General features: G+C 43.0%; 1 protein-coding gene across 7 annotated transcripts in view; it reads right to left on the reverse strand.

The window, feature by feature from the left end:
* Positions 1-25,225, reverse strand: part of KIAA1143 — a 92,988-nt gene that overhangs the window by 27,148 nt on the left and 40,615 nt on the right. The window contains exon 4 of one of the 7 annotated variants that reach the window (XM_079302693.1): positions 2,500-2,553. The exons of 1 other annotated variant lie outside the window; for it this stretch is intronic. In XM_079302693.1, coding sequence (XP_079158819.1) covers positions 2,515-2,553 — 39 coding nt within the window. In that variant the 3' untranslated portion in view covers positions 2,500-2,514. Of the gene's footprint in view, positions 1-2,499; positions 2,554-5,519; positions 5,598-15,909; positions 15,988-16,471; positions 16,604-17,027; positions 17,078-21,583; positions 21,620-25,225 lie in introns of those variants that run through there. 5 more of the 7 variants (XM_079302691.1, XM_079302690.1, XM_079302697.1 and 2 more) reach the window with 5 other exon arrangements.

The following is a 25,225-nucleotide window of genomic DNA, read 5'->3' on the forward strand; positions in this document are numbered from 1 at the left end:
TCTAAGATTGAGACCAACCATTAACCTAACACTGTCAGGTCCATCATGTCCTATCTATGCATCTTTTAAATACCTGCAGGGATAATGACTCATCCACTTTCCTGGGCAGCCTGTTCCAGTGCTTTACAACCCTTTCAATGAAGAAGTTTTTCCAAATATCCAATTTAAACATCTCCTAGTGCAACTTCATGCTATTTCCCCTTGTCCTATTGCTTAGTACTTGGGAGAAGAGGCCAACTCCCTCCTGACTGCATCCTCCTTTCAGGAAGTTGTAGAGAGTGACAAGGACTCCCCTGACTCTCCTTTTCTCCAGGTGAAACAATCCCAGCTCCCTCAGCCACCCCCAATCAGACTTGTGCTCCAGATCCTTCCCCAGCTTTATTGCCCATTTCTGGACTCACTCCAGCGCCTCAATGTGTTTCTTGTAGTGAGGGGCCCAAAACTGAACACAGTATTTGGTGTGCTGGCCTCAGGGCTGTGCCATAGCACAAGCACTTCAGCACAGGGTACAAGTTAAACTTCATGGAGTGGTGGCACTAACTGCCAGCAGAGTTGTCTGATCATCAGAATAAACACACAGCTGTGGTGTGAGACCCTGTCCAAGCCCACAGTGCTCAATGTACCCTGTTACATCCCAGCTAACAGCCAAGCTTGTGTCTGCATAAAACAGCTCAGTCCACGTGCAATGCCTTAAACATTACTTCAACAATTAGCTTTTACATGTTAATTATCTGTTTTTACTGTCACCAGTCTGCTTCATTGCAGCCTTTTGCTCTGACTTTCATTGCTCAAGTCTTAGTAAGCCACATACTTCTCTTTTTGTGGATGAGAAGGTAAGCAGCATGTCTAGATCACTTAGAGTGTGCATTAGGTAAGGAGTCCCAGGGGGGATTATTGCTTTGCTACTGCCATCTCCACTGAAAGATAAAGATGAGCAGAAGTTCAGGCAAAACACAATTTCATGATGTTTTGAGCAGCTAAGCCTCAGAAGGTCTGCAAAACGCTTCCAGGCAAAATACAGATGGGTGACCACACCATCACCTCAGAGGGATTCTGAGCTGTTCAGTGTCATTTTCTGAGGTATGTCAGACTGCAAGAAGGAAATTCCTGTAAGAGTGTGAATAGTGATTAATTAGATACCTTCTTGCTCTGCCATGTCAAACCAACATGAGAATCAAAAAAAAAATTTGAGACAAGGATGCAGTAAAAATATGTATTGCTTTAAAAATGTTTAATTTTCATTATACATGGATTTTTCTAGAGGAATCCCACTGAAATTCACTAAAATCCACTACTCCAGGTTTACACCACTGGGATCAAAACCTGACCCCCACCCCCCCCCCCATAGGTGGGAGTTCATTAAGGTGTCTGTGATCCAGCAATGTAAGAGGCATTCATGTTAATAATTCTTCAGTATCAGCTTTTTGAAGCATTCCAGGGACCTGAAAGAAGATCAGAGCTGCCTGGAGCTGCACAGGAAGCCAAATTCATGGTCCTATCTTACCTCAAAGTCTATTGCTTCTGCCTGTTGAAGTGTCTCTGTTCTCATTTAGAGAAAAGGCATCTGCAGGTAAATTGCTCTCTGCTCAGTCTAATGGACCAATTTCAGTTTTCATTTCTGAGGGCATAAATCTTAGACTCCCTTTTCTGACAACACTGAGCATTTCAGTGCAAGAAATTTCACCCAACAAGCTCAAAACCCTAAATGGTTTCCTCACTTGGCTTCTCCTTTTGGAGTTCTAGAGTTTGATCTTAGTGTGAAAGCAGTGTCTCAAGAGGCACAGCAAACTTACAGCAGATGTCAGCAGCTTACTCACATGAGTCATTTCAAAATGGAAGGTGCAACACACTAGCATCATCTGTCTTCAACCTGGCTCTGCCTTTGGAATTGTGCAGTCAGTTGAGAAGAGCCCAAAGAATGGGCCCAAAGTAGTCTGGCTTGGTGCAGGCCAAACAAAGAAACAAGGAAGGAAAGTGAACACTGAAAAACATCTACCATGTGGTCTTCTGCTTTTATCACCTGCAAAAGACTATTCTATTTCTAATGGCTGGTTTTTTGCAAAAGGCTTTTTCTGCAAAGGTATTCTTAAAAAGCTTTTAATGAAGCAGTTTCAGTAGTACAACAGATGACACCAGGAAGAGGTAAAATACCTTTACGTCACTGTTTCTGTCCCCTTCCTCTGTCTCTCTGCTCTGGTGACTGACACTACCAGTGTGCAGAAGGAGCATCACCATCCTATACCCAGCAGCACACACACTGAGACTTCTGAGACACACAGGCACTGCTGTTCTCCCCTGCAAGAGGGTTAGATGTCCAGATATATGCAAAAAGGAAGGGTTTGTTTGCTACTGCCCATTCAGTAAGACAAATGTAACACAAAAGAGAGACCACAAACAAAGCAGGCAGGTAGTGCAGGCTGCAGAACCCCGCTGATACCTGTGCAAAATGTTGCTGTTTATCCAGGTTGGATGGCTGCACTTTGAAACCCCAATTCCATGCTTTAAAAGGGGGGCTCACTTCGCTCTGCATTTCTCTCTTTTCTGACCTTGATGCTGGAAGGAGGGCAGAGCAATTAGCAACTTTTCCACACCAGTACTTGTCAAAACAAGCAAGCCAAATAAGCAGCAAGTGAACAGCTGTTCTTTAAAAAAGCACCTGGGATGAAGCTGAGGGGAAAAGAAGGTACCTTAGCAGCGTGTTCAAGGGTCTTGCTTCTGATAGATCAATTAAGGCTAAATTCAAAGACAGGTATTTAACGACTGAAATAATTTCAGAGATTAAGGCCTGAATTGTTAGCACCTATCATAAGGCATTTTTATGAAGATCATATATGAGCAGTCGAGAAGTTTTTCATCATTGGAAAGTAAAGGGGGAGCTCCACCCTCTCCGCTGACTGCCAAGGAAGTTCCAGGACTGTTCTTCTCATGGAACACTGAACAGAATGTTTGAGACTGCAAGCTGGCAGCAGAGGCCATGATTAGTAAACTTGCCTGTTGTATTCAGGCTAGAGATTAGACAAGAACTCAATTATAGGCCTCACTGCACCAGTGATGCAGCAGTAATCTAGTTACTATGCAGATGTGGAGGCTCTGATGCTCTGGAATGTGCATGAAGGAGCCAGTGACCTTGAGGAATGGAAATAAGAGAGTGATAACCAGAAAGTATTGGAGAAAACCCAGGCAGTAGAAGACAGAGGTCAGCATTTGGTAGCCCTCAAACCCAGTAGTGAGTCTCAGTCCAGCTCCCTGTGCCCGACCTTCATGGTCAGTGGTGCTGAAATGAGAGGGCCATTCACTGTAGAGTGCCTCTTTCTTGGGACATGCTTCAGCTCTATGGATCTGTCTGTATACACTGCTGTGGAGGAGACTGTGAGTTCATAAAGGCACCCTGTGAACTGCAGAGAATGGTCTTGTCAACACCTGTCCTTCCAAACCCTCACTCCCACAGTGCTTTTCTCAAGGATATTTAAAGCTCCCTTTCACGTAAGTGGGAATTTCCCTTCCCTCCCTCCTACAGGTTAGGTTAAAAGGGGCAGGAGGTCCTTTTCCATATTGATTTGTTTTTCTGACCTTTCAGATACATGCAGAGAAGATCAGCAAAAAGGCACTAGAAAATGAGAAGAACAAGAGCACAGTGCTTGTGCTCATTCAAAGAAGTAAGACAAACATGAGATTTAACATTGGGTAGAAAATAAACTGTCTTCTGAGGAAAAGAAGAAGCTGCCTGCACAGAGAAGGGTACTAGTTTGCACTGCAACACCAATGGAGCAAGCTATGACAATGGAAATAAGAGACTGCTTCAGAGAACAATCATCTTTTCAGAGGGTTTTTAGCCCTCTTTATTTTTTTAAAGGAATTTAATTTGAATAGATAAATCCTCTTCTCAAACAGAGGGAAATGTGATAAATTATTTTTACATCTTTACAATTATTTTTACAATATTTTCACCCTGTCACTAAGCTAGTGCTCACCACAGTACACTGTGTGTGTGGCACCCTCATGTGTGGATTTCGTTAGACATAAAGCAGATACCCTGACTGCTAAAACTCCCCTGACATTTTCTCACAGTGGCTTGACCAAATTCTAAGCAGGGCAGTAACATTTTCTTCTTGCTTATTTCCTCCCATGTGTCCAATAAGATTTGATTCTCATCTTCCTTCTCATATCTCACAGCACTGCTTTACCTTGCTGCATTCCATGCTAAAAGCAGACATAGCACAGCAATGAACAGAGAAGTTGTTGCTTCAAAGCCTTTAGCAACCTCACAGGGACATGGTGAGGATTAATTAATTGCTTATCCAGAGATTTCACATCCTAATGTTATAAACAGTACGATCATAATAAAAACCAATTCTTACATTACCAGAATCAGTTAGTGAAATCCCCAGTAAAGACAATTCAAGCTTCCTACTAAAAAAAGACATCCAAGACTATATTCTGGTCTCAGCCCTACTGGGAGACACAAAAAAATTAACCCAAGCTAAGTATTATGGTCAGTAAGTTATATCTCATTAAAGACCTGAATAACATTCCCTTTCATAATTATACAGAAACAAATTAGGATAATTTTAATTCTGAAGAGAAGAATTTAAGGAATTCATCCATTTATATGGCATTGATAATCCACTTTCAATTCACATATTTTCTTAATTCTGATTAAGTTTTTCTCAGCCACTCTGCATAAGCAAATCCTCACTCTAAAGCCACCACCTCCTTTCACAGATACTCATCAGCAGTTTTTCTAAGTTCAGTAACCTTGTGGATTTATGAAGCTGGGAATGGGTGATGGTTTCTTCAAATCCTCAAACCTCTGGGATTCGGATTTCAGCAGCAGAGAAATGAAGGAACAGAAGAGAAGAGAGATTCCAATATCCTCTTGTTCAAAAGGTTACATAGAGCTGCTCCAAATTATATTCCAGAGGCAGCAACCCTTGATGGCTGTCAAGCACACAACAGGCAGGCTGCAGCTCCCCCAGTGCCATTCCCTCTCCCACCTCACTTATGCACAGTGCTCAGAGGCAGCAGAGATCAATCTCACCCTGCAAAATCTAATTCTTCGTGCACAACATCCCTCTGAAAGGAATTCTCCATGGAACACTTGTGTTCATATGATGCAATGAGATGCAGGATTGAGACCTGTCCAATTTTTGTACCAAGAATACCTGCCAGGTCTTCAGGACCTCCCTGCAGGCATAACTTCATTGTTTAAGAGACAGAAATACTCTGTCAAGTTTCAAAGTTGTCACTAACCCACTCCACTATTGCATTGCTACTGAAAAATTCTGGCATGCATGCAGACAGCCCACAAGTGGGAAACCTAAGCGGAGTACCCTGACACACAAAGAGCCAACAATCAATTCAAAACAACCAAAACAATCCTTCCTTTTGCCCCCAGGCACTGAAATCCTCTCGGAGAGTGACATTCTTTTAAAAGGAGAGCAATCAGACATAAATCTTTTCAGACGCCTGGGCCCACGATGTGACACGCAGGGACACATTCACCTGTGAAGAGAACACCTCTGTTCCCCGTGGGCTCACATCAGGGCGATGTGCTGAGCATGGCTGCAGCTCCTCTGGCTGAACGTGGGGGCGGTGCCCTAAAGAAGAAAAGCAGCATCACTTTGTGTGCAGTTAAATCTGGCTTGTCACCAGGGATGTGTTTAAGATATAGGGGGTCCTGAGGCTACATGCCACTGATGTATTTTGAAGTTAGGGCAGATCTATTCATTGCTAAGCAAACCTTTACAAATATGTTAGTGTGCCCTGCATTAGCCATGGGACATGTTCAGGAGGCTACAAAAGAGCATTCATTAGAGACGCTCAGTGGTGAGGAACTGAAGCACCCGTGCATTCTGCTGAGAGAGGAACAAACACACTGCTCAGAGCAGGTTTGCAGATATATACACCACTATAAAGTGTTCCTACCTCAATGTTGAGTCCTTTTCAGCTTCTTTGTTCTAGCTTTCCTTGCATTTTCTCTTTCCTTTACTCACATTCCTTTTTCTTAATTGCTCCTCTGTCTTTATCTCACTGTTTCCCCTCTTTGCTTCCCACCTCCAGCTGCAAGGTCATTCTTCTGCCTAGGTCTCAGCAGTCCTAGGAATACAACAGCAGCTATTCTGACACTTCACTACTTCCATAGTCCTCTCTGGCAGGACCCAAGCACTTTGAGACACACAGGCCTCAGTACATGTCAACTCAACACATTCCCTGTACTCTATTTCACTGACTGGTCATCTAAGAGCTCTATTTTACTTCTCCCTAGATAGGTAAAGAGGTCCTGTAGGGTGATGCATCCCAATCTCATTGCCCTCAGGAATGGTCTTACTTATGCTTACTGTAGTTATTGTAGCTCTGCTGATATTCCTGAACCAGGCATCTCAATTAGATTTCCCTTTATTTAAAGGTACCCAGAATAAATCTAGACTTCACACCCTATCACCCTGAGGTACCCTTTGTATTAGACTTGAGGTTGATGTATTTTTGCTAACTCAGGCTAAGGATAAATGCAAAATCTGGATTCAATGAAGCTGTACACATGAGTCTGCAGTAGTTGCAGTCTTTCCTAGCTATGGAGAAGCTCATAGCGAGTCAGCTGCGTTAAAAAAAAATCTATGAATTCATAGCCTATGAATTTTTGAGGATGGGGAACAATTACTGTACAATGCTGTCCATGTATTATGCAAACACTTGAAGCCACCCAACAGGCAAGACAATGAAAGAACAAACATTTTGCAATAAAATTCACTTTATCTGAAAGACCAAAGAGTTGCATGTGCTCTCCTTTTAGCCTTAAGGACAGCAGTAAAATTAATGCCTTTTTCAGAGCCACTGCTACTAAAAGAGAGGTGAGGGAGGACTTTGTTTTTTAACTGTCAGAAAGATATATTCACTTTTAATACATGTCTATGCTACTCTACCATTATACAGGGCAGTTTCATTTCGGTGAGTCTATGGTGATGCAGATTTTGCCTTTTATGGATCGTATGGCACATCACCTCTACTGTTAATCTAGATATTAATCTCTTTCTGTAAACTTGATTCATATTCATGACACCACTCTAAAAAATTACTGCTGGGTGTGGAGCCCTTTGGCTTATTATCTTTGGCATAAGAAATACCCCAACAACTAAATTAACTCAGATTCTCTGATATAGAGACATATATATGGCTGCCTTCAGGACAAACTCATGTACTAGGCTAGATGTCAGGATGGTGACGTATCTTGATTTTTCTTTTCCTTGTTTAACAAATAGCTAATGACAGTTTTGCACTGCTCATGCCTGCAGCTTTGCACAACTTGAGGTTGAAGCTTCAAAGTGACTGAAGCTGCTGGTACAGCCTGTTCCAAGTGGACAAATACATGAGAGCCAAGAGACTCGTGAAGTGAAATTATTGCTGCATACCTCAACATGCACACCTATGTGTTATACCTATCACTCTCCTCATGCATTCTACTAGAGTGACATGCTACTATTAATAGCCTACTTTCATCAGGGTCCAGCATGGAATATCAGAAAAATGGAATTTGCTCATTTTTGGAAAAGGCAGGCAGCTGGGGTATTCTCTGCCCAGCTCCTCTGAGCTTCTCATGGTGCTGTACTCCAGCTGTGCAAGGGCAAATTTTGTAGCCCCCTTAATTGGTTTAAAAGGGTGTGCAGCAGATGAATTCGGTATTAATAAAATGTGGATTCACTCTGGTGGGATGGTTACAGTAGATACTGACTTTCATGCCTTTCACAGATATTGTCCTGGGCAGTTGCAGTTGGAGACTGCTCTCCCAAGGCAAGATAAAGGCATTCCTTGAAGAAATGAGCTTTAGTTTCTTGCCAGGACAACAGGATCTGCTCAATTAGACAGAGATGTTTTGCCCACAACTTGCAGGATATTACATCTGCCTTGCTGAAAACCTAAGTCCTTTATTTAGGTCTGACCCTTGTTTGACCAAGTCAAAAGCTCCATTGTCTTCAAGTAGCATATGATAAGGGTTCTTAATCTTTTAACACATTCAGGACCACAAAGTTCATTGAATTCCAGTCTTTTACAAAAATCTCTGGATAGTGAACCACAGTTTGCTCCATTCAGAGCAAATTTGTAGTAATTTGTTTGAGATCTTGAAAAATGTTTACTGAATTTAAAATTGCTCAGAATACTTTTCAGCTTCCTTTTTAAAGGGTTGAAGTTTTATGATTTTTTTGGTTTGTTTATGAGCATCAATTCCAGTATTGATTCCTCCCCTTCTATCATGCAGAGTGAACACAGACACCATAATAATTGTTCAAGGCTTATTACCAGAAACTACTTCTTAAATTTGTTCTGCAAAATATATGCGTGTTGCTTGCTGTTTGTTGGCCTCTGGTCAAGGAAAATAATAAATGAGCACAATACATTCAAGAGATGAGAGAAGAAAGATCTTTTGGATGTGAAAGCATTAAACTGCTAGCAATTTCAAAACCTTTTTCCACTTGCCCCAGCTCCTCCAAACCACATCCCCCTCCTGCCTTCCAGGATATCATCGGTGCTGGAGGCTAGGAGGAACCAAACAAATGACAGATGCTGAACTCGAGCTTCTGCAAACAGTCCAAAAACAATCTCCTCCTTTCCAGACAATTTTCAGTGGGAAAAATGCCCTTCAATTTCTAAGCATACATTTGGTATTTGCCAAAAGACCGTATACAGTCCAGAGCTTTAAAATGATACTGTGGGATTCAAAAGGTGATTCCTGGCCATGATGATTCACGATGCTGTATCAGAGATCAGAGCCCTCTTTGAAGAAACAAGGTGAAGCCAAGTAGCTTTCTCAGGAAGTGAAATGCTCTGCTGAGTTTTCTCAGCCTGTGTGGATGAGTGCTGCTGGCTGCCAGGGCAGAGTCTCTCATCCATTGGGTGTTCAAAAATATTCAGTGGACACTAAAGCCAGAGGAAGTGGAAGGACACATCCTGTGCTGTGCTCACTCAGAAACAGAGCAGGTATATGCATCCTAACCAAGCTCCCAAGAGGTTGACAGACACAAGAAAATGGTTCCATCCCCCAGCAAAGTCTTAAACACTGAAGATAAACTTAAACACTGAAGATAAACTGCAGTGTAGTCAGCAGAAATCCAGTCCGGAAATCCAAAGTACAGCCCAGGACTGAGAGCCTGGAGAAAATATCCTCACTTACCTGGGTGGAGAAAAGCATGGGGAGAGCCTCCAAAGTTGCAGCCCAGAGAGGGAAAGCTGAGCTGAGGAAAGAGCCTTCCCCCAGGCATTCCAGTGTCATCCTCTGGTCTTTGTACCTCATGGAAGAATAACCCAGACATGATTTCAGAAGGCATCAGACTTTAAAAACATCCACTGGCTTCAGCAAAACAGGAATTCTATCCTTGAGCATCTCCCTGCATGATGCCAAACACTAGGTGTTGATGTAGATCCTGCCCTGATATTACCAGCCAGACAAGAAGGGGCATCTTCTTAAAGTCTATCCCCCTTCTTAAGTGAAAAAGCATTTGAAAATCTGGAATCTGGCTCAAAAAAACCACTGATCAATCTCTTTAATAACATGGCATAACAGAGTATTTATGCATTTTGAGAAGCTGGGGATTTTTTTCAAGTGAATGTTCCCTCCATTATACTTTATGCAAGCAGACTTTAATGCTGACTCTGTATAGCATCTGTAGGCCATCTGGAAGGTAAACAGCTACAGAGACACAAGCAGCCTACCCCAAAGTTATAGCAATAAGAGATAATCTTGGCTGCAAAGGCAGAGGCAGAATACAATTCTCAACATCATCTTTTTAAAGTCCTCTCTCAGCTATAAATCTTCTCCTGTCTCTGTCATGCCAAGCCTGGCCTCTTTGTCCTCGTGTTTACACAGGTGTAAAACCAGAAATAAATTCATTACAGTTGATAATGGAAACTTTCCTCCTTCCTCAAACAGTGGAATGGTATTTTACCAACTCAATGGCAGGGTCACTTTGTTAGCTGGCAGAAGAATAAAAGGTTCTCTCAGAACAATGTGAGATTGTGCTTCGGCCCACACATCTTGCAGCACTAAATGCCTCTGCAGAAGGAAACAGCAGCACACAGCCAGATGGTCCCCAAATCAGCACATTAATGTGGTGCCAGGCACAAACAGCTGGAGCATACCCAGCCCTCTAACTCATCCCCTCCCTGATTCCTACAGCTTGTACCCAGCCATGAAAACACCAGGCACTGCCTACGCATGAGGCAACAAAGCCTTAGGAGAGGTGAGGTGCACAATGGAGAGAAATTATGTGAGACTAAAAGAGGCACTGTGAACTCCAGGGATGTGGGTGCTGTGTGACAGCAGACAGTTCAGCCCCCACTTTTGCACAACTTCCCACACTGCAGAGCTCGTAGGAGGCTCGGGAATCCTACACTTTTTTTTTTTTTTTTTTTTTTTTTTTTTTTGTAATTAAATCTTGCTGCACAGTGAGCTTTAGCTATAACAGGTCTGGCTGAGTTACCATGCACAACGATCTGCTCAGGAGCCACCTCAGCATGAAAAATGACTGGAAGAAATGTATCTAGAATTCATCTTAATGTGAGCACTTTTTCTCTCCATCCTATTCTATCCCCTCCACCTTTTTCTATCCCTTCTCTCTTCTTTTATGCCAACACAGACTGCAAAAGGCTTGCCTGGGTCTTTGACTTCTGGTTCCTGTGCTGTGTGTCTTATGTTGACATCCCCTGGTGAGAGCAGCAAGAGGTATAGAAACAGATTACTTTTTCAAGTATTGGGGGGTTTTTAAACAGATGTTAAACCCTTAATGGATGGTATTATATGCTTTTTCTTCCAATTCAAAGGACCTTTGAAAAACAAGAAGTAGCCAAAGGAGAGGAAAGGTTTTTGTTCAAATTAAGCAAAGTTTTAAATAAAGGATGGTTTCCTGAGGAAACAAGATTTGGAGACCAATTCACCAAACAACTTCTGGATTTACTGGTCAGGCCCTGCAGGGTTTGCCAAATGGGCAGACACCTCAGATTCTTGTGAGCTTTGAGGCAGCCATAAGAGGAAAAAAGGCTCATGTTAGGTCATCCACTGTGCTGATAATTCTGAAGGCTGTCACTATTTCTCCGGTGTCCCCATCCAGAGATGTGAGTGGGAAGAAAGAGCAAAGAAGCAGCCATGAGCAGTGTGGTTCCCAGGAGGGGTAAGAGGTGCAGTCAGGAATTCAAGGATGCTGCAGTGAGGTTTTATCAGGACTTGTGGAAATTTACTACAGTCCCAATAGCCAGTTGGAGAGCACAGGGCCTGATTCTGCTGTCAGAAGGCCAGGAAGCCCTGTAGTTGTGCTTCTTTCAGATAGTAATAGCAGGACTAGTAGGTGCTGGTAGGATTGTCAGAGGAAGGCTACTACAAAAGCCAGGGATGGCCCCCAGTCTCATAAAACCTATCCCAATGGGACCAAATAGTACTCCCTCACTATTCACATTGCATTGCAAAATTCTGTTGCTAAGCTGCTTATTCCATCTCTGTTTAAAACAAAAGGGGAAGAACAACACAGTTTAAGATTGATAAGAAAGGAAGACCCAAGACTATGTTAATTTTGTGCATCCTGACTATAATGGAAGACTAGGGTCACTGTTCTTCAGGTGGGTAAGTCCCTCTAACCTCTTTTCATTTAAACCTGTCATCCCAAAAGAAATTATACACCACCAAGCAGGTGTTTCCAGCAGAGAGGGGATATCCCAAACTCACCCGAAGTACTGCACCTTAAACACAGAGAAGTGCTCTCCTGTGTCCACCACCAGCCAGTTCCTCACTAGGACCAAAATGATTAGCTGCTCCTAAATACAACTCCTGTGTGCCTGACTTTAACAAGATTTCAGTAATGCCTCTGCACCAAAACACACTCTGACCTTGAAGCCAGGGCTCTGCCAGACCTGGACCTAACACAAAGGATTTCAGGCGAGTGAACTGTGGGACCTTTCCAACATTCCTTGCCTCTCTTCTGCACTGCAGATGATGTGCAACCCACTGAGTTTGGTGCCAGATCCCACCCTCTGACAGCTCAGCAGACACAACCCTGGAGAGACACCTCCATTGGAAAGCATACAAGAAAGAGTATAAGCATGCCACAGATACTCCCTTTTTCTTTCCCCCCAGCCTCTGTACATGACATAGACAGCTAAATATGATTGCATCCTTTGATAGGCAATTAGTGATTTGCATTCTTTTGGTAATTATCCCATCACCTGCAGAACGCAGATAATTCCGTGGACCTGCTGGTGCCGTTCAGCAGCTACGTCCCCAGGTTATAAAGTGAAGTGCTGAGTGGAAAATTTTAATGACTAGGGGCTGGTAAAATCTTAAATTGATGGCAATATATGGTGAAGTCACTTAAACAGTGTGAAATGCCCTTCTGGCTGGAAAGGGCTGATGAAACCGTGGTTGATAAGTCGTTAAATTACATCCCATGGCTGGCTGCTTGTCTTGGGAAGGCACTGAATGATAAGTGTGCAAATTATCATTACTGCACAGAGCGAAACTATTTCCAGCAGAGATGATTTGATAAAAGAGAAGTTATTTATCATGATTAAAACTGGTACATTTGTACTTCTCCACACTGAACAGATCCTGAACTGGCAATCATCTTCCTAAAAGGTACCTGAGCCTGATTTAAAGGGCTTTATGACTGTTTTAATGGATGGGGTTTTCTCTCATGGAGAAAGAAGACTTTAATATCTAAATTGCTATGTTTCTCAGAATTATTTCCCTTTTCATTGCAAGCAGCTTGATTCCATCCTTTTTTTCACACCTTTTCACCATATTTGGCTTTTCCCAAAAAGACTCCAAAGAAACATTTCACAAATAGGGAGTAAACAGGCTGATACAGAATAGTATCAGGAGAGAGTTTTGCAACTTCATTTTTGGCCCTGCAGAGACAGAAAAGACAAATTAATTTTCAGTGGTTGGCTGCTCAGCAATGGAAGGGATTAGATGGTCAGTTTTGGTGCAAGAGATTGAGTCAGGTAGGTCTAGCTATCACAGATACTTATGGTAGATAACAATTAGCCACCACCCAGAAGTGACATTCGAACCTCTCAGGAGGTAACTTAAATGAATTTCACATGAGCTCCTATGAGCTATCATATGAAATACAAGCTTTCCTCACAACTCTACAGGGTACCACAGCTATGCTGGGCAAGGTGAAGTAGGCAGCATTCAGTGAGTTCAGTGGGTAAATGAAAGGTGTTATTCTCTAGTACCATTACTGGCAGGATCTTTCAGATCAGGTCAGTTAGGTGGGACTATCTATGGAATACCAGGACTGCCAGCAGAAGGGGGTGAAATCCATCTCTAGCACATTATACAGTAGTCCATGTATGGGGAAGTGCCCAGTCATACTGCCAAACCATTCCCTTTCCCACCCCTGAGGCCACAAGGGACTTTGCCTTATTTTCTTCCTTGCAGAATAATGTTAAGCTGATAGTCCACCAAGACAGCTAAACATGGCTCAGTCATGAGACAAGAATAAATGCTATGTCTTTAGTGGGTTGCCAAACGTGCAGAGAGTATGTGAAATCTAATTTGCTGGACTAAAACCTCTTTCCAGTACTTCTTGAAGTCCTCTGAGGAACACATCATTGTTGATATCTTGGCATTAACTAAGAGGTTTGCTGTCTCCTATTAGTTCAGCAGTGGTTGGTTTAGGCTTGATTATCAAATCATGTAATCTAACTTCCCTTCTAATATGCCTCAAGGAATAATACACTTGATACATTTACCCTTTTGTAGTTCAGCCAAGCTTACCTGTATCTGACTACAGTTCCCCTTCCAACACAGTCTCAACCTTGCCCTGAAGTCTTCCAGAAAGATAGTTCAGTGGCAGTGTAGGCATCTCAAGAAAAGTACCATTATAAAAGGAGAAAGAAATTCCATCCATAGTTATATCATGATAATGCTGCTATACTTACAGCACCAATGCTTTCCAAAGCCCTGCTAGCACATCACCAAAGTGAAAAAATATGTCACCTGGCTCTGACATGATCCCTTCTGACAAGATGCACATCCAAGGACTTTGAAAAGTTTTTCTCGTCTCGTATTGCAGGAGTTGAAATGCGATTACAGATTACTCCTTTCAGCAATTTTTTCTTTCTCTCTCTTTTTGTTCATTTATTTATATTTCAATCCAATTCTTTGCCTGTGAAAGTTAGACATTCTTTAAGATTTTCTGAAATCTTGGAACAGGTTAAGCCCCAACAACACTTTATTCATGGGGAGTATGTTCAACAAGACAAGCTTAAAAGAGTTGAAATTAAAGATCGATTAGAGAACCAAAACATTTTTCTTTAGATCTGCATTCCTGTTTCACAAAGAGGCACAGGACAGAAGCAGGATTTCATAACTAGCATCTCACAAGGCTCCTCTCTCTGCCCTGACAGGAGACAGCATGGAATACTTGTCTTCAGCTGCACATCAGTATCAAATTCAGCTCTATCATGCCTCAGCAGAGTTGTGACTTCTCTATCCAGGAACAAATTCAGCCAAGATTCTTCAGTGAGAATAGCACATAGATAGCCCTGAGCAAAATTCAGTTCTGTCAAAATGTCTGTTTTCCATCTCCATTAAAAAACCATGTCCCAGTGTATAATCACTCAACTGGCAGAATGTGGATCTGCTTTAGCATGCAATTCATCAGACACCCGCTCCTTCTGTGCTGAACTTTTTATTTACAATGAAGACCATTCCTCTCAGTTCACCACTGGTATATCTGGGGCCTGTGCAGGAGCAGGATGCCATCACTGAGCCTTCAGTGTTACATGGACAGAAGGATAAAGTGATACCTGGGCCCTTGCTGCCCTTACTGATATCAACAGAAGAAGGGGTAGATCCTAAGAGCAGAAAATTATCTAGGGACATTTTTGGTGATTTCTCTGCTTTGGGACAGCCCAAACTTGCTTCAAGACAAATTACCTTCCATGAGAAAAGTTGAATGAGAGAGAAAATACTTGGGAGCTGTCACAGATTAAGTTAAGTCCTCATGTGCAACAAAGATTGCATGTAATGGTGAATAAAAACAAGTGGGTGAGCTCACCTATTCAGTATCTCTCAAAAGAGAGCACATTCCATTTTGTCTAAATCATGTTTGAAACAGCTCTGCTTACTTCCAGCTATGCCCTTGGGAAGGAAAAGCCAGGGTCACCCACACAGCTCTGGACAGAAGTCAATAGCCCAATAACCCAGGTGTCCTTTGGTACTTCACCTGGGCAGTTCCTCATTCACCATCATCAGCATGTGGGATGGAAAGAATAAAAACAAATGGCAAAACACAGAAGTTCCAAAACTGTAATTTTCCTCCTCAAGCTGGCTTAAATGAACTAATGTTTTATCAGAGTATGGCTTCCTTATGAAGACAAGACCCAGAAATATTAAAATAACTCCAGATTTTAAATTCTAAGAGTGATTGGAAAATACACTTAGGTCTGGTTGAGCAAAGAACTCCCCTGCTTGCTCAGCTCAACATGTGTCTAGAGGACTGGCCCTGGATGAAAATACATGCTTAAAATAACACGTCTATATAACTGACATTTTAAAGTTGAAAGGGTCTTTTTATGAACTAATAAAGGAGATATGGTTCTAGTTTCCAACAGTAATACTATGTGTAATTGTTGTCAGATATTTGCATCTAGTGAATACACATACAGCAAATAACCTAAAACCCCAAACTATACACCATGAGTAACAGTTTCAGTGTACATACACTAATGAAAAATCCTGTGTTTCATTTATGTTTCTGGTCCAATGTATCTCCCTTGTAGTAACTCAGGGCAGAGATGGCAAACAAACTAATACCTGCCCCAATCTGCTAAGATTGCCTTTTCAAAACCCAAGAGCAACAGGGCAATTCTTGGTTGCCCTCTGCATTAGTATTTCTGCTCCCATGTGGGATGGAAGTGACTTTTCATTGTCTTGACTCATGGAGATGGAAAGCAAGGGCCTTGATCTCTGCCCAGGTGTCTGCAGTAGAGGGAATGTACCTCCAATAGAGGGAATGCCACAGAACGAGAAGCACTGGATATGCAACAGCACACCCTAAAATAGATTAGGAAAGGCCATATTGCACCAGAACAAGGGTTTGTTTAGCCCAGTAGCCTCTCTCTGACAGTGGTCAAGCAGATGTTTATAAAGATCAGAAGTGTGTTTTGTGCACAAAGATCTTTCCCTTACATGCCCTCACAGCTGCTGCTTGTAAACAGTTTAGGCACTCTCTGGGTCTCAGGTTGTATTTCAAGCACAGTAGATTCCTCATCCCCACTTCTATGCAGAATTTTTCTAAAACCATGTACTCCCAGGGCACCACAGCAGCTGCTGACTGTTTCTCCATGAGCCATTTCTGGTGTCACTGAGCACTGGAATGTGAAACTGAGAACTATGTTCCACCATTTTGGGGAATCCAAAAAGACCAAGTCTACAGGCTGAAGTAGCTGATAAAGAATGAGCCAAACAAAAGGTACTTGCTACTTATCCTGTCAATTTATTACTCCTCCATTCTGCCAGTGGACCTTTTCTGAGCACCTGCAGTTCCATGCTGATGTCCATGTTCCTCCAGGCCTTCCTCTTCCCCTACAGCATCTTGTGTCAGCCTGCAAGGTCCTGAGCATAGAGAGGAGAGTAGATGTAGTCTGAGGGTCTAATAAGCTCCTTGTATCTGGAAAATGTTAACTACTGATAGGCATATTTAGTCTGTGCTATTAAAGTGTGCAGAGCTGGCTAAAACTCACCCATATTTTGCTAGGAAATTTACTTGAGATGGTTAACAACGCATATGTAAATTACAGTTACTTTGTTGTACACAAAAAGCATGTAGTTACTTAAGATGTTGATGAACTGGACTATAAGCAGATTATTCCAATGCTATGAGTAGAGACTAATTTCCCATTAGAAAAAGCCTTTTGAAATACAAGACAAAATGCCAATCCATTTGCTAGTGACACATACTTAAAACATTTGGCTTATTTTGTTCCCTGCTGACATAACTTTCAGATGATCTGCATCTCAAGATCTGGAAATCTGGGATTTTTCACATTTTCATGCAGTTCCACAGTGTATCCAAATTCCCTCCAGAGTCTAAAAACACAAAGAGTCTTTCCTTGGAGGTGACTGCTTCAGAGCAGGAGGATCTCTCCTGTAGACTGATGGAGTAATCCAGGACCTTCTGGCTACAGCTTGAGGGCCTCTTAGTTTATTCACGTGTGACATTCCGTTTGATTTTTCTGTAACAAAGAGAACATGCAGCATGAAACCCTTACTGGAGGGATCTCATTACTTTTGGTTGAAATACAACAGCCAAAAGAAAAAATGAAACTGGAAGGACACTGTGAAAAACCCCTGATGCAATTGTAAACATGCAGAAGTGTCTTTTAGAAGAGATCTCTTACACACTCTCTGTGGAGAATTTGAAGGATTGCCTCTTCTTTGGGCAACTTAGAGCTCACCCTTGGCTAGCTATAGGAGGATCACCCAGGCCATGGATTCAGCACCTCTGTTCGTGAGGTCACACACTGGCCACTCAGACCAGGTTCTACCCTTTCTGAAACCTTGCTGCTGGGCAGAAAAAATTTCAGGGTGCATGACCAAAGAGAGCACACAGCTCTGGCTGTCCGGTTACATGTGATGGAACGAAGTTTCTCGTGTTAGGACTGGTTCTGGGTTTTAGCTAGTGACCCTCTAATTTATCACAATAAGTGCAGGAGCAAGACCCAAGGTACTGTGCTCTGTGATTGTACAGCCACTTTTGAGCAAGAGCCAGATGTCCCTGGGCTGTCACAGGCCAAAAGCCAGGTGCTGTTAGGAAGGGGCTGAAACCACACGGAGGGCTGAGCAAAGGAAATTCTAACCTGGAAAAATTAATAGAAAAGCAGAAAGGATCTGCTCCAAAATGAACTGAAGACATGGGGAATATTTCCACTCATGTTTTTGAGTAAAGATTTGGGAGACATTTCAGGAAATTGCATCAGCACATAATAAATCTAATTGAAGTTGAGGATATTTAAACACATCTTTAATTCTGACCTTACTCTTACATACATACTTGTAGAAGAGGCCAACAGCAGCATTCTCACTAACTTTCACTTTTCAAACTTTCCAGATGATCCTTGCATCATCAGGATTGCCTAATGGGGCTGAACAATACACAGGTTGCCTGTCTAGACATAAATCTATCCCATGGAAAGAAAAAGAGGGAGAAAAAATGGGGTGAGAGAGGGATAAATGAAATTCTTTAAAATAACTTTCACATCCCTTTCATACCTTCAAATAATGTAATTTCAGAGCTGATTTTGGGTTCTGGTTTTGGTTTTGCCAACAAAAGCAGATATATGATATTTAAAGCCATTTAAAGGGCCCCTCTGAGGCAAAACTTGAACTACCATGCTGGGCTACCATCCCAGAGGATCGGGCTCACCAGTGGAGCAGGTGGTGTGTGGGTCATCCACGTCTGTGTGACAAACTGTGATAATTGGATTGTTTGAGGAGTGGGGGAGGGATGTGTACAAACCTCAGAAGGGAATTAAAAGCAAGTCTGCATCCTGGTTAATAGTGCTCTATAAAAATGCAAAGTGGCTAATGATAAGCAAAGGAAGTTCCATTAAACCATGTGCCTGGCACAAAGGGGCATCATTGACCCCGCAAAGGATATTTGCTGGGAACAGTCAAGCAGCAGAAACAGGTGCAGAAATAAAAGCAAACTAATAGCTTGTTTTAAACTCCCTAATCTGCAATGTTAATGAACACGCAGGCCAGGAACAGCCAAAGAGTCTAAAGTGGCCAAAGAGTGATTTTTCACACCCATTAAAGTCACAGGCATGCTCCAAACCAAAGGAAAACTGGGAAATGGCTTTCCTAGCACTAGCCATTCATTAGCCCTGCACAGCAGTAGGCTGTACCAAGAGCTTGCTGAGATTATTCAGGGTGGAGTGAGAAGGAGGGCAGGGAAGGAACAGGGGTAAAAAGTTCCCCTCAGCCCCAAGCACCATCCAGCTGCAATGTGGTCAGTGGGGAAAGGAACTCTCATTGGGCCGATAATGAGCTGTCCTCATTATAAGCTTAGATGCCAGAGTGAACAACACCCTCTTAATAATGCACACATCACTATGACAACCACAGAGTTTGATACTTGAGGACAACTTTATTGTGCTTGTGAAATTTCCTCATTTTAAAAGCAGTATTTATAGGTATCAGACATCGAGTCGCCATATACAACTTCCTCGTCATCTCTTTGCCTTCCTTGTTTCCAAGGCAGGATCAGCCAAAGTGTTTATGTGCAGCTCCTAAGGTTAGCAAATGGCTGTCAAGTATCAGTGCTGGAGTCTGCTGACACAATTATCCTGCTAGCCCATACATAATTAGTAAAGCTAAGACCAAACTATATTAATACCAGGATTAATTACGGTGGAAGCATAAACAAGGATATTAATGCTATGAAAGTAGCAGTACGGCTATTCGACAGCCCATATGCTTGCCTGTAGGACCACTAGGGATTGTGTTGAATCAGGAGCTGTGCAGTGCCCTGACTGTAATGAGAAATGAGAAAACTGCTGAAAAATTGATGCCGCCTGCAGATTGCACAATCCGCTGAACAGCAGGGGGTCGGCTTCTTACATCTCCCACTCTCGGTACAATATGCTAATTTCTGCATGCATACGAGTGTAAAAGGAAAGAAGAAAAGATTTCACAAAAGGAAAAAATGCAAATGACAACCACAAAGATCACTGCAGAGAAATCCATGAGCTTTATATGGATTAACTGTGTTGGAGCTAGCACTCGTCTGAGTTTAACTCTTTCTGTCCTAGACCCATTGGCAGGTCCTTTTTGTGGTGCAGAGGAATACTTGCAGCTCCTTTGTGGGAAGTGGGTCAGGGGGGAGGGCAGCAAGAAGCTGAAAGGATGGAAAGGATCTTTTTTTCTCTTTTCCATGCTCTTTTCCACTCCTCTTGCTTTAACATGGACAAGGAAATAAGGGTCTGGAAGTGGAGAAAAATGGACCGGGAGGGGAGTTGAGACAAGAAGACTTATGAAATGTTGGTAGTGTTTGAAAGAAGACCACTACAGCCCAGTCAGGTCCAGCTTTGAGTGTGGGGAACGACTGGTAACAAACTCTCCCTAGTCCTTCAAGAGCTCCTCTAACTCCCAGTGCACCTCAGAGTGTGACTTTGCAGCATGTAGCTAGGAAGGTCTTCCTAAAAACAAGCTACAAAATCCTGATCAAGAAAACAGTTTGCCCCTGATTATTTTCTACTTTGGATTCTCCACCTCTTCCTCCCAGGCAAAAGAAGCAGATGTGCTGTCAGCATGACAAGCCCATGTCTCTGCTGGAGACAGCCGATGTGCCAGTGGTCCTGTGGCTCCCTGGCACACCCAGAACATGGACCATGCCTGCAGACAAGCAGGCTCCAGAGGTGCCCAGACAATCCTGCTGCCATTGGCATTCCCCTTGTTCCTAGAGAGAGCCTAACTCTGCCCCCTTTGCTGCCCATGGGACCCAAAGGAACCGCCTCTGCCACAGTTCCAGAGAGCCCCTCTGTCTTGAATGTAGTGCTGACATTGTGGGATAAAACCCAGGGGTGCCAGTCCTCACGTAGATAATGGAGTAGTGAGTGTCCATTCAATCCTTTGTGTGCTGCTGATGAAGGCCACCCACCCAATGATTTAAGCTCCTCACTTGTGCAGCAGAACAGGAAGGCAAAGAACATCTTCTTTCCAGCCAGGGGGAAAAAACATCTGTCTTTCTGCAATAAGAAATATCAAAGCCCTAATTCTTCTCCAATAATTAAAGAGATCAGTTGCTCTCTCTTTAGTAGCAGCAGGAGCAGCAGCAGCAGCAGGTGCTGTTACACTTGGTCCAATATGTGCTTAATGTGGCTTCTGTAAGAATTGCTGTGTCCAAGCATGAACAGAAACTTCAGGAAACATTTGTCATTAAAAGTTGCCACTGTGCATCTGTAATACAGTAAGAGCTTGGCAAAAAGAAACTGTTTGTTTATTTGTTTTAAATAGTTCTGACAAGAATTCAGCCCTCCTGGAGAAAATATTACTACTCTGGCAGCCCTGAGCTCCAAGATCAAAATGCCTGTCCCACATCCAGCAGAAAGAGATGTGCATCTTAGGATTCTTTGACCTGGACAGACATTTGTAGTGAAAAGAAGAGATGACAGAGGAGAAAAATATGAAGAAGTCCATCCTTCCTCTCCATCTGAACATGGCAGAGACTGTGAGAAAGAAGGAGGAAAAATATTTTGGGGGCTTTTTTTGTGGCAAAAATTTACCACCAGAAAGTGGGACAACAACCAGTGAACACCCGGCAGACTTTAGTCGCTATCTGAATCTTCAACCCCCAAGTGAAAAGTATTTCTATCCCACTGGAAAATTCTCCTATCACCTTCTGAGAGTACTTCCATCCACTAACCTTCTGTCTTAATATGTCCTCCTCCTCCAAGACTCTTTTGCCCCCAGCACTGCTCACGTTAATTGCAGATTAGTTTTCCCCAGTGAGACTTACCAACTTGATTTTAACCTTTGAATCTGTGATTGCTTGTACATGCTCTTCTTCCTGCATCAAGTATTACTGTCACCAAATGACATCAAGTCTCTTTACTGGTCTGATGCTGGAACCTGTAAAAGCAGGAGAGTTCTCACCTGGGAGACCCTCCCAGCAGATGGTGATTCCCATAGGGTTGGATAATGCCTTGTAGATCCTGCTGCTGACCTACAGGGTTAGATCACCTGCTCAGCAAGCCAGAACAGCTCTCACCCAGGTCACACAGTAATTGTACCAATCCAAGACCTTCTGACTCTGTAGCAATAGTAGTAATAGCAATAATTGATGAAGAAGAGCAGTTGGAAAGCAATGAGAAACATTTGCTTGAAGCTGAACAAGGGCTTTACTACAAAGAACAGCCATTCCCCTAGAATTTGTGTAAGAAAAGTCTCTTTAGGTAGATGTTCAAATAGCAAACAAATAAGTAAATAAAGTATGAGTTGTTGTTGAGTAGTCATCAGTTGGAATAGCAATAAATATTTAAAAACAACATTTCTACAGTTTTTGATCAACTCTGCCATTACAATAACCATTCTGAAGTCACACAGAAAGTTTAGGATGGCACTAAAATTTCTTTTTCTATTGCTCTGCTTAGCCTGACAGACTAAGAATGTGAATGCCAGGATTTAACCTTGCTGGATTTAAAAGGTGTTTGGGGAAAGAAGGAAGCAATGTGTTTACAGCAGAAAGACTGTGCCCTAAATGACAGAGTAATACAAGAAGACACTACCATGAGCATCATAGGAGGGAAAACCCACGACAAAAAATCCAGGCTGTCAGTAATTTAGAGCTGCTATGTTTCAGGAAACAAAAGCTGCCCACTCCTGAGATACCCCAGCCAAACCTGTTAGCCAGACCCCTTCAGCTGAAGAAAATGTGGAGAGTGCAAAAAGCAGAGAAAAATACCAAGGCACATGGGGCAAGTGAGAACCCACCAGCCAGGTGTGCTTGTAACATCTGTGGGGCACACACCCACACATGGCACTGCACCAGGGGCACATGGGTTCTGCTGGGGGCAGCAGCACACAGCAGATCTCAGCACACAGCACAGCATGCCTGTGCCAAAGCCACCAAAATCAGTTGAACTACGTCAGATTAAAACACTTCATTAAAGTAGCCTCTCAGATTTATAATGAAGGTTCCTCCTTTATATGAGTTAAACTGGCACTCCTGGACTATACATCCATTTGATTTGAAATTGAAACAATGCCTAATTCTCTCATCTGCACTGGTATGGCTGACCAGCAATTTAATTTTGGCTCCCACTGCAATTTAATACCGTGGAGGCAAATTTCAGTTTGTCATTTTTACATCTCTTTTGGTTTTTTTCCATCCCTGCATTATCTATGGGTAAAATTGTTTGCACTGTAAAACCAACCTGTCTTTTTTTATTATTTAAACTTGGATCAGATCACTAACATAGTCAAAAGCCCAGCACCACAAGCTATCAAGGTGAAGGAGAAGCACAGATGCAGGGACAGAAGGCCTGAAACCAAACATCACTGAAACAGGGACTGAGAAGAAAGTAGGAGGAGCCAGGCATTGTCAGTGTTCTAGAAACATCAAGTACTGTTTCCACTGGGGAAACTAGTATTTTAAAATCTGTATCAGGGCAATGCATGACTTATTTTCATGAGGGCATGTCCATTTGAATTTGTGCTGAGCTCAGGAGGACCAGGTGATCTTGCATAATTAACAGCCTGACTGTGCAACCTGAATGCAAATGCAGATCCCAGTGAAGTCAACAGGAAATTGTTGTGTGTGAAGAGAACAAGGATTGTATACAGGCTTCATATGTGGCAGTGATGGATTCTGCCATAAAAATATTTATAGGATGGTGATATTTCTTTTTTTTTTTTTTGTTATTTTTTTTAAAGCTTCTGAGGAATTTGTGATAGCAATCAATACGGAAAGTCAGGGACCATTCCTATGACAACATCTTGCTGCTGATGCAAAAAACACTCATACATAAGACTTTGCAGAGCTCTTGTGCTGCCACAAACCCTACTGAAGGCTTCAAAGCAGAAAAAGAGTGAGAAAATGACAAGATCCCCTTCTGGAGGCTGTGACAACAACTTGAGCCATGTGGAAACACGAGCTCTATCTCAGATGTGCTAATGTTCTGGCTCCGATCCAGGGAAGCTATGGTACCACCAAGCCTCCCCTGCCCTCCCTCTTGCCTGGAAAGTTGTGTAGAGCTGCTGCACACGCTGTCAGACAGACACCCCTTGCTGCTCAGCCCAGGGAAGCCCTGCATTGCATGGGGATGCATGGATGTGCACAATATGCTTCTGCCTGTCACTTGGCTGTGGTGGTGCTTTGAGATGTGCAGGGCTCTTTTCTGGATAAAAGGAGCTCTGCAAACATAAGTCCTGGTTGCTACCCTGGATTGCGTGCAAGCCCTCTGAGCAGGACTGATCTGTCACCGTGGGCAGTTCTCTGTCTGATGTGACTCGAAATAATTAAAAGTGGCCCAGCAGGCTGGTGCCTCCCTTCTCCATCTCTCCTCTTTCTGCTCCCTCTGTTTGCTGGCATTTACCCAAACTAACAGTGACTGATGGCTCCGAGAGGACTGTGGCTGTTTCCCCTGCCATGGTATGGCCATTGACTGAGCAGCATCTGCCAGCTCATCAGTGCTTGCTCTAATTCCCTGCCTCCAGGTTTGGGGGTTTGTTTCTTTTATTACCCTTCCCTCTCCCAGGCAATAATTGCTGGGAAGTAGAACTCCCTTTTGACCAGCCCAGTGAGATCCAACTTAGCACCACATCAGTGCTCAAGCTTCTGAGTGTTTGTAACCACACACTGACCTGAATCAAGAGGGGCTGTACAGCCATTTAGCTCAGCCCCAGTGTGCCCCTCCACTTTGAGGCAAGTTCCTCAATGGGTGTTGGACCCAATGTTAATTCATGGTATCACCCTAAATATCTCAGTTCTCCCCACAAACAGGCATGAGGGAGAACCACATCAACCACCAAGATGGAGTCATACTCTGGGACTGCAACAGTTGCACCAAAGTCTATTATGAAGAGACTGGGCATGGCCTTTTTTCAGCACATGAATGAACTCCAGGGCAAGAAGCACCTGCTGTAAGGTGTGAAGGTGTGAAGTGGGTCTGTCCTGAGTCAGCTCAGGGTGTGCAAGAGAGTGTGAGCAGCTGCCCATAAATTTCCCTAGTAGCAAAGCAATCTCCACCATTGGAGCCAAAAGAACAACCCCCACCATGGGCATGGTGCCTTTCACATGATCAGTTTATTTTAAATGAAGCCTTAGACCTGCAAGTTATATAAGCAGTGTGAAAAACACAATGTGGATTGGCCTGGTACCAAAGGATTCATGACAGCTGCATGGGAAGCACTGCAGCTTCTGTGGATCAAGAGCATCCAGAGGATCAGAGCACACAGATAACACCATGCTAGTCTGTTTCTGAGTGTCCAAGAGAACCTTTTTTCCTCTCTTTTCTGTTAATGCATGACATAAATATTACTGCCAACATGCCAACAAATAATGAATATTTCACTATGGTTTTGAATTCATCACTAAGACACCTCACTGGCTACATGTGCATCCTGTGCAGGCCTGACAGCAGCATGTCAGGCTGCCCAGACTAGGCTCACACCTTGCCATGCACCCACAACACCCATGAGCTGCTTGGCCCTAGAGAGAGGGAATGACTTTTACCT

This window comes from Erithacus rubecula, assembly GCF_903797595.1.
Source record: "Erithacus rubecula genome assembly, chromosome: 3".
In the NCBI taxonomy this organism is placed as follows: domain Eukaryota; kingdom Metazoa; phylum Chordata; class Aves; order Passeriformes; family Muscicapidae; genus Erithacus; species Erithacus rubecula.